This window comes from Oratosquilla oratoria, chromosome 9, assembly GCF_046742065.1.
Source record: "Oratosquilla oratoria isolate Oo_2021 chromosome 9, ASM4674206v1, whole genome shotgun sequence".
In the NCBI taxonomy this organism is placed as follows: Eukaryota; Metazoa; Arthropoda; class Malacostraca; order Stomatopoda; family Squillidae; genus Oratosquilla; species Oratosquilla oratoria.
The window spans coordinates 41733876-41743824 of NC_134785.1; the positions used below are offsets into that span (position 1 = coordinate 41733876).

Below are 9949 nucleotides of genomic sequence, written 5' to 3' on the forward strand. Positions count from 1 at the left end.
GAAATGATTAAAAGAATATTGGTCACACTGATATGGCCTAGACTAGAATATGCGACGACGTGACATTGTGGTCACCCAGTACCAAAAAGAATATAAAGAAAATAGAAAGAATCCAGAGAGGAGCAACAAAAATGGCACCTGCATTTGCAAACTTGTCATATGAGGAGAGATTGGCTAAATTGGAGTTACCGACTCTGGAGCAAAGAAGAGAGAGAGGTGACCTACTGACCATCTACAGAATCATGAAAGGCACAGAAATACTCTATAGAGAGGACTTGTTAAACTGGGACAGGAGAAGCACAAGAGGACATGGAAAGAAAATAAAAAAAACATAGCTACAGAAGAGATATGAAGAAAAACAGTTTTCCACATAGAGTGTTGGACACGTGGAACAAACTGGACAATGAAATAGTGTGCGCAAAAACCATTCATGAGTTTTAGAGCAAAATAGACACTGCGATTTACAAAGGCGGAACCCCACGACCGTAGCTCTCCTTCCGCAAAATACAACTAGGTAAACACACACATACACACGCACGCAGGCACACTAATATGAAGCTAGGTATGATAAATTGAGTGTTGCTTCATTCCTGTATACTACAATTAGGAAAATACAATTGGGTAATACACATACGAACGCGAGCGAGCGCAGACACACACGCAGGCGCACACGCACACTCAATTTCAACCTAGGCATGATACTTAATCTATGTACCATGTACACTATATTAAGTCAACTCGTATATGTAATTAACCCATGTATGAATATCTATGATAATCTTTTTTTGCTTTGTCATCAAGCCATGATCGGCTACTGGAACTGTGACGTAGACTTGACGTCACGTCGACCTAGTGGGTGGCGGCAGAACACCGCGCCAACATTATCTTCCTGTGTATTCCCCATGAATTGACAAAAATCTATATAAAATTATTATTCTAATATCCTTCTTCTCTGCCTCCCTGAAAAATATATTGTTATTTCCTCCATGTGTTTGTGAATAAGTGCACTGTAACTAATATTGCTATGAAAATACAAATTACGTTTGAGTCGAGTGTGCTAGCAGTCTTTGGCAACTTCTTTGGATCGTATATAAGCATCGCATCCTGTGGTCAACGCGCACAACTTCAGCATAGTGAAAAAAGGGGAGTCCTTCAAAGTAGACCATAAGGATTGGATGGCTTGCTGGTCTGACTTTCTAATTTGATCTTGAGTGCTTGAAGCCCAACCCAGAGAGTTGCATAGGTAAGTGTCCACGGATATTTCCACGTTAGTGACCAATAGATTAGATATTAATGAGAAAGTAGATTTGAATAAGGGAAATTATCAATAACGAACATACGTGAATCGGTAGTTTTTATTTCTTGTTTGAATTTAATAGTTGTGGTATTTTTAGATACACAGGATATCAGGTAGTAATGTGTTTTTATAACAATTTATAATTATCGTTGGAAAGCGAGCGTGAATGATTGTCGCGCAAGCTGTTCACTTCCGTCTCAATACTCAACGGTGCCACAGACAGTCCCCCCGCAACAGAACGCCCTAACAACATTGTCTCATGTCGCAATTATTTATAATTAAACTAATTACGATATGTTATTTGACTAATTGTAATTCGAAATCGATTTTGATATATTCTAGTTACAACCTAATCAATTTTATTACCACAAATTACGCCCTAAATGAGGCTGTAACTCAAATTTCCCCTTGCTTACCAAAATCCTTACATAATCGTCTGCTAAAACATTAAAATTAATCCAATTCTTCTATTGTGACAGTTGTGATATATTTTAGATATCCTATTAATTTTGCTGTACAATTAAATGACTATTTTATTGATCTGAGGAAAAAAAGGATATAGGCAACCCGTGCCCTAAACACTACGACACTCGACATTACGGACTTTCCGTACATACACACGCAAATCACAGGGGATTCCTCATTGTCTTCATTGTTATAATTATAATTATTGTTATCATTATTGTTATCATTATTATCATTATTATTATTATTATTATTATTATTATTATTATTATTATTATTATTATTATTATTATTATTATTATTATTATTATTATTATTATTACTATTATTACTACTATTATTATTATCATTATTATTATCATTATTATTATCATTATTATCATTATTATTATTATTATTATTATTATTATTATTATTATTATTATTATTATTATTTCAATCATCATTATTCTTATTATTGTTATTATTATTATTATTATGAATACTATTACTAATATTAATTATTATCAATACTAATATTATTTTCATTATTATTTTTTCATTATTATTATAAGTTGTTATTACTATCATTATTCATATAGGTATCATTATCATTATTACTAATGTTATCATTATTATCATTATTACTATATTCTATTGCCACGATTAAAAGTGATAATGATAATAGTGATAATAATTATGATAATAATTATGATGATGAAAAGAAGTAATGACAATAGTGATTGGATTAATGGAAAAAGGAGGTAACCACAAACGATGCACTGAATCGAAATCATGTGATTTTTTGTTCTTGTTCTCTTGAAGAACAAACAATTCTCTGCCTCAGAAGAACTGGCTGGCAAGCAGAACCTGTCTGGAGGAGGAAGAGGAGGAGGAAGTTCAGGTTCTTCCTATGTCTTTGTGACCTTGTACGACCCGTCCTGTTTGCCAGCTGATTCTCCGCCCTCCCTCCCTTCCTCCCCCTCTTTCCCCTTTCACGTAACATTCATCCCTCCCCATTCCCCTCCTCTCCTCTCTCTCCTCTCCCCTTCCTTCCCTCGCCTTCTCCTCTTTCCTCCCTCCTTCCCACTACACCTCTCTCCTCCTCACCCTCATCTCCCCTCTATACCTCTTCTCCCACCTCCACCCTTCCCTCAGTTACATAAAATCAAGAAAACAAACCAGGTGCTTCATATATATATATATATATATATATATATATATATATATATATATATATATATATATATATATATATATATATATATGTATGTATGTATGTAAAGTAGACCACTTGGAAAAAGAAACTAACGAAGCAGAGCGCTTTCGTATTTTACATTGCTTCGTGAGTTTATTTTTCCAAGTGGTCTACTTTGCATAAGTGAACACACGTACCCGTTTTCTTATTAGCATATACATGTATATATATATATATATATATATATATATATATATATATATATATATATATCTGTATGTATATATTTTTATATAAATATATATACATTTATATATATACATATATATATATATACATATATATACACATTTATATATACGTATAATATATATGTATATATATATTTATATGTATATATATATGTATATATATATATATATATACATATATATATATATATATATATATATATATATATTGTTTTATATATATATATATGGGGTGGTGCGTGAGGTGAATGCAAGGGTGGTATGGGTCAGGGGGTTGGAGATGGTTAAAGAAAATTGAGAAAAGTGGGAAATAAGCCAGTTGTTGTTTGCTGACGATACTGTGCTTGTAGCAGGATTAGAGGAGGAATTGAGGAAGTTAGTGACAGAATTTGAGAAGGTGTGTGAAAGAAGGAAGCTGAAGATAAATATGGGCAAAAGTAAGGTGATGAGATGTACAAGGGGAGAGAGTGACAGCAGGCAGGAAGTGAGCATTAAGGGAGAGACTGGAGAAAGTGGATAGTTTTAGATACTTGGGTGCTAATGTGGTAGGAAAGGGAGGAGTCGGGGTGAAGGTAGAATGTAGATTGAGAGAAGCGAGTAAATGCCTTGGAGGTTTAAAAAGTGTAATGAGAAATAGACATCTGGGAATGGATGCTAAGAGCAGGTTATATGAAGGAGTGAGTGTGCTGACAGCATTGTACGGGGCAGAAACATGGAACATAAGAGAGGAGGAGTTTGAATGCCTTGCTGTGGATGTGCTGTGTCTTGCGACACTGCTTCTGACCCAGGGCAGTGGACAGGATGCAGGGATGACCCGTCATCCAGGAGGTGCCAAGATGAGAGGGAGGGGAGAGGAATATGTAGGGGATGGAATGGGTGGTTTCTATGCCTTTTTCTTTTTAGCTACCCCCCCGTGTAAGGGGGAAAAAGCCTTTGGTATATGAATGTATGTACAATATATATGTATATACCGTCTTCCTCAGTGGACCCCACTGATGAAGACCGTAAAGGTCGAAACGTCTGGCTCTGAATAATCTCACTACTCGAGCCTTAACTTCTCATTTTGCCACCTCACGTATGTATATATATATATTTATATATATATATATTTGTATACATATATATATATGTATACATATATATAGGTATACATATATATATTTGTATACATATATATATATATATATATATATATATATTTTTTTTTTTTTTTTTTTCATTTTTTTTTTTTTTTTTAAGTCAACTGCTCTAATAGCTTTGGCTATCTTAAAATTCAAATTCTTCAGTCTGAAGAATATTTTTCTGTCTTCACAGTTCAAAGTGTGAACATAATCATTCATGATTTCAAAATCATGGAGAAGAGGTGCAGTAATAGGCGCTGCTGAGTGCCAATGGTTATAATAACACAATGTAACAGCACAAAAGCTGTTGACACAAACACCGAAAACTTAAGTCTTTTCGCCTCTCACGGAGGCTTCTTCAGGGTGAGAAGATCTATAATTTATAGATCTTGTGTCAACAGCTTTTGTACTTTTACATTGTGTTATTATAACCATTGGCATTCAGCAGCGCCTTTTACTGCACCTCTTCTCCATGATTTTGAAATCATGAATGATTATGTTCACACTTTGAACTGTGAAGACAGAAAAATATTCTTCAAACTGAAGAATTTGAATCTTAAGATAGCCAAAGCTATTAGCGCAGTTGACTTCAATAAAAATTGTCTACGTGAAAACCTGTGCCCTAGAAATATATATATATATATATATATATATATATATATATGTATACATATATATATATATATATATATATTTGTATACATATATATATATATATAGATATATAAATATATATATATACATATATATGTTTACATATATATATACATATATGTATATATATATATATATATATATATATATTATTGGAAAAAAGGTCACAAAACCACGTGATCCAATAAATTACTGATAACCGCAAAGGCATCCGGAAAAGTAACTAGAATTCCCAAGCGCTTTCGTGGTATTTCACCTCTTCAGGGTATTCCCCTGCAGATGTGAAATATCATGAAAGTGCATGGGAATGTTATTTTTTTCCGGTTTCCTTTGTGGTTATCAGCAATATGTATATATATATATATAATATATATATATATATATATATATATATATATATGTATATATATATGTATATGTATATATATATATGTATATATACATATATGTATATATATATATGTATGTATATATATATATATATATACATATATATATATATATATATATATATATAGTGTGTGTGTGTGTGTGTGTGTGTGTGTGTGTGTGTGTGTGTGTGTGTGTGTGTGTGTGTGTGTGTGTGTGTGTGTGTGTGTGTGTGTGTGTGTGTGTGTGTGTGTGAGTGTGTGTGTGTATCACTCATTTTCTACCAAAGATATCTTGTTTTACACAGGTCACCAAGAAGTCCCCAAACACCTCCGGCCATTCTCCAGGAGTAGATCTCACCAGACGAAAGAGGTAGATCCGGGCGGGAAGTCAAGTTTGAAGTTGTCTGCGATGGCTGCCAAGTGCAAAAACGGGTCTAAGGTAGGACTGGTTTGTTTGCTTTGTTTGTTTACATGTTTGTTTGCATAAAGCTGCGGTTCTGGATTTCTTTGTTGACTAGGGAGGGATTGCTTGGCCAGTAGAATCTTCTTTAGGTTTAAGAAAGAAATAGGCAAGAACTGGTTTACATATAGAGTGGTTAACATATCGAATAGACATAGTTACCATGTAGTGTGAGCTGAGTTTATCGATTGTTTTAAGAAAAGGGATGGGATGATAGGCGGTAATGGATATGGATCTGCCTAGTGTAGGCCTTATGGTCTCTTACAGTCTCCTACATTTTTATGTACTTACTCGTATGTTCATCTGGGTTGTCTCTAGGATTGTTCAAATTTTAACTAGAGATGGCAGTACACTAGGCTAGGGTGTGACTTGATTTTTCTATTTCGTTTGAGTATAAACGACTTTGGTTACATTATTCTAGACTTTCCTAAGAACTTCTCAACAATGTGTCCAACATGCGTATTTTAGGTTTAATTTCTCTTAGTTCGTCATTCAGCTTTTCAATCTATGGCGTACAAAGAGTAATTTGACATTTGGGAACTTGAAAAACAAAAGATCGTGACCAAAGTCGCTTCTACTCAAACGAAGTAGCAAAAGCAAGTAGCATGCTAGCGAGTAATGCCAAGTGTGCCGCCACTTTAAGTCTTTACTTTGATCATCAATGTAAATTTATTCCTTTAGTTCGATGTTTGTTCACAAAGGTTCTAGAGAGGCGAATAGACAAAGGTTCTAGACCTTTCTCCAGTGTAAAGCTGCAAATTTACATCGCCCACGGCTATTGGCTATTAGTCGTAGGATCTCTGTAGACCATGTTGAGGTTGGTCAGTTCTCATCTTAGTTGCTGACACGTGGGAAAGGAAAATTGCACTGAATTTGAAGGTGAGGAGAAGGAAGGCAAAGGAGGAGGAGGAAGAGGGAGGAGAAGGAGACGGAGGAGGAGGAGGAGGGAGAAGGAGAAGAAGGAGGAGTAGGACGAGGGAGGAGAAGGAAAAGGGGGAGGGGAGGAGGGACCAGGAGTAGGAGGAGGAAGAGGGAGGTACCGGAAGAGGGGAGGAGGAGGAGAAGGAGGGGTAGGAGTAGGGGGAAGAGAAGTAGGGAGAGGGGGAGGAGGAGGAGGAGGCTGGTGATTAAGAGTTACATAAGAATGGGAAAAGAGTAAAGAGAAGGAGAGGGAAGAGATACAAGAGGAAGGTGAGGAGCGTACTACGCCAGGAGGTGCTGAATTGTCGCTGCCGGAGCCGTCACCTTTGCCCTATTATGAGCTTCTTGGACTGTTAGGGCAAGTAGCAAACAGTCACTGCTGGGAATCGGAGAGGAGTGAGGGATTCGAACGCACAATAAAGCGAATGCGAGACCAGCACAGAACGCCAAAGCTGGACACTGGACTACAAGGTTAAAACCCAGTCTTCAAGACCGTTGCTTCTATGGTCATCATTTATGCCGGTGATGACGGGGAAAAGAGGTGACTGCACCTGCAAAAAGTGGATGCACAGGTTCCAAAAGAGATAACTCTGTCTTCAGGATGGTCGACACAGTGACTGTCCTTTTTTTCTTTTTCTTTTCGTGGTTTCCGGGGCAAGTGCCCGCCCGGACACGGTGTCCACGGCACCCCAGTCCAGTGACGATACCCGGAGGAAGCTGATGTAGTGATTGATACCCAGGTCACCTCAGGTCTGAGGTGAGCAGCGGTTGGGGGCTATTACTCAGAGTGGATGCTGTTCCTAACCTGTACGCCGTTGCCAGGATTCGAACACACGCCCAAAATCCCCACGCGCGCGCTACCACTGAGCCATGGCGGGTGCCCACAGTGGCTATTGTTGACGTTCTGGTCATTGTTGGGTAAAAGGAAGGTCATCATGTTTACAAAAAAGAAGAAAAAAAGTAGACTTGCTGGATTTCATCAATTTCTTCTCCACGGTGATGGTTGTCGTTCACGTTGATTGGTAAATGAGCAAAGAACAGAAGAACATAAGAATGGAGGAGACTGCATGATGGGTTTCTTCTCCAGCGTGATCGGGTGTTTGTTGTTGATGTTGACTGAGGAAGAAGCAACGCATTAACAATGACATCATAACAACGTAAGAATGGGGAAGACTGCAAGAGACCATAAGGCCTACACTAGGCAGTTCCACGTCCCTTACCACCTGTCACCCTTATCCATAAAGTCATCTCATTTTTTCTTGGAGCAACCAAATGTTTCACTGCTCCCTAAACAAATAAGATAAAAAAGAAAATATGACTAATTCATCTTCATGTGATTACAATGATCAAAGTGGTGATGGGTGCATTGGTTACAAATATTCTTCTCACGATGTAATCCCAGTTCGAATCCAGTAGTTCTTGGTGTGACTGGAACTCGCCCTTCAAGTCTGAGCAACATATAGGGCAAAGATCATGACCTTGGTCGTAGTTCTACGCCTCATCTCATGGCGTGAATCCCCCCCCCTTTTTTTCGACCACCCTCTCCCTCCTCCCCCGTCCCCTCTCCCGTACCCCCTCCTCTCCTCTCCTTTTCTCTCTCATCCTCTTCCCTTTCCTCTTCTTTCTCCCCTCTCCCTCCTCTCCCCTCCCCTCTCCCCTACCCCCTCCTCTCCTCTTCTCTCTCATCCTCTCCCCTTTCCTCTTCTTTTCCCCTCCCCTTCCTCTCCCCTCTCTCCTCCGCTCTACCCTTACCTTCTTCTCTCCCTCCTCTCCCCTTTCCTCCTCTCCCCTCTCCACTCCCCCTCCTCTCCCCTCCCCCTTCCTCTTCTCTCTCCTCTCCCCCCTCCCCCTTCCTCCACTCCCCCCTCTTCCCCTTCCTCCCCTCCTCTCCGCTTTCCCCTTCTCCCTCCTCTTCTCACCCTTTCTCTCCTCTCCCCCTCCTCTTCCCTCTCACCTTTCCCTTCCTTACCCCTTCCCTCCCCCTTCTCTCCCCTTCCCCTCCTCTCCCTCTCCCCCCTTCCTGTTCCCCTCTTCCCCCTCCCTCCCTCCCGCCCCCCCTTTGACATTTTTGCCCAACGGCAACAGCTCCCGGCCCCGTCCGACGTGACAGAATGTTGGGTGTCCGTCCGTCCACACGTTGCGGTCATTTTGGTGTTTTGGGAGACGCCAACATGAAGCCCAAAGTCTTGGATGTTTGCGGAGAAGAACGGAAACAATGCCCGATGTATTTGCGGACAAAAACAAATCGCGCAATACGTTATTCTTGGGAACCGCAAACCAAACTGAAGACCCCAGAATATGGAGGATACTTGCGGATAAAAACAAAGTCACATTCTCGATAAATTATCCTTGGAAACCCTTCTCTCTCTCTCTCTCTCTCTCTCTCTCTCTCTCTCTCTCTCTCTCTCTCTCTCTCTCTATCTATCTATCTATCTATCTATCTATCTATCTCTATCTCTCTCTCTCTCTCTCTCTCTCTCTCTCTCTCTCTCTCTCTCTCTCTCTCTCTCTCTCTCTCTCTCTCTCTCTCTCTCTCTCTCTCTCTCTCTCTCTCTCTCTCTCTCTCTCTCTCTCTCTCTCTCTCTCTCTCTCTCTCTCTCTCTCTCTCTCTCTCTCTCTCTCTCTCTCTCTCTCTCTCTCTCTCTCTCTCTCTCTCGATTTCCTTGGATGGACCGACGGATATGTGATGGTGTGACTGTTGCTTAGTGCTGCTAATGCAGTGCTACGAATTTTGTTATGCTGTAGCTCTGTGCACTCATTAGGCACTGCAATTTTGACAGTGCAACTGGAGACCACAGTATATTTTACCGGCATTTCAAATACTACTGAAGTCGTTAAACATCATTACACACGTTCTTGTGTCAGAAGTAAAAAAGCGAAACATTTTCCTAGGCTCTATTCAGTTAACAAAACGTCAGCATATTCCGAACAAAGAACAGAAACCCTGATTAACACTACAGAAGCAAATGTACATAAAATAATATACCAAGGGCTTTTTTCCCGTTACACGTGAGGTAGCCAAAGTCAAAAGGCATAATTCCACTCCCATCCATTTCATCCCACCCTTCCACTTCCATTTACCACCCATTCCTGCTCCCCTCTCATCTTGGCTCCTCCTGGATGACGGGTCATCCCTGCATCTCGCCCACCGCCCTGGGTCAGAAGCAATGCAGCATGACACAGCAGATGTACAGCAAGGCCGCTTCATTTAATCTGACACAGCAGATGCACA

The 9949-nt window shown here is 39.4% G+C and overlaps 1 protein-coding gene across 2 annotated transcripts in view; it reads left to right on the top strand.

Moving 5' to 3' along the window:
- Positions 1-1108: 1108 nt before the first annotated feature.
- LOC143028340 (uncharacterized) overlaps positions 1109-9949 on the top strand; it is a 46788-nt gene continuing 37947 nt past the window's right edge. For both annotated transcript variants that reach the window (XM_076190280.1, XM_076190279.1), the window contains exons 1-2: positions 1109-1243; positions 5642-5775. In XM_076190280.1, the coding sequence (XP_076046395.1) occupies positions 5746-5775 (30 nt within the window). In that variant the 5' untranslated portion in view covers positions 1109-1243; positions 5642-5745. The remainder of the gene's footprint in view (positions 1244-5641; positions 5776-9949) is intronic.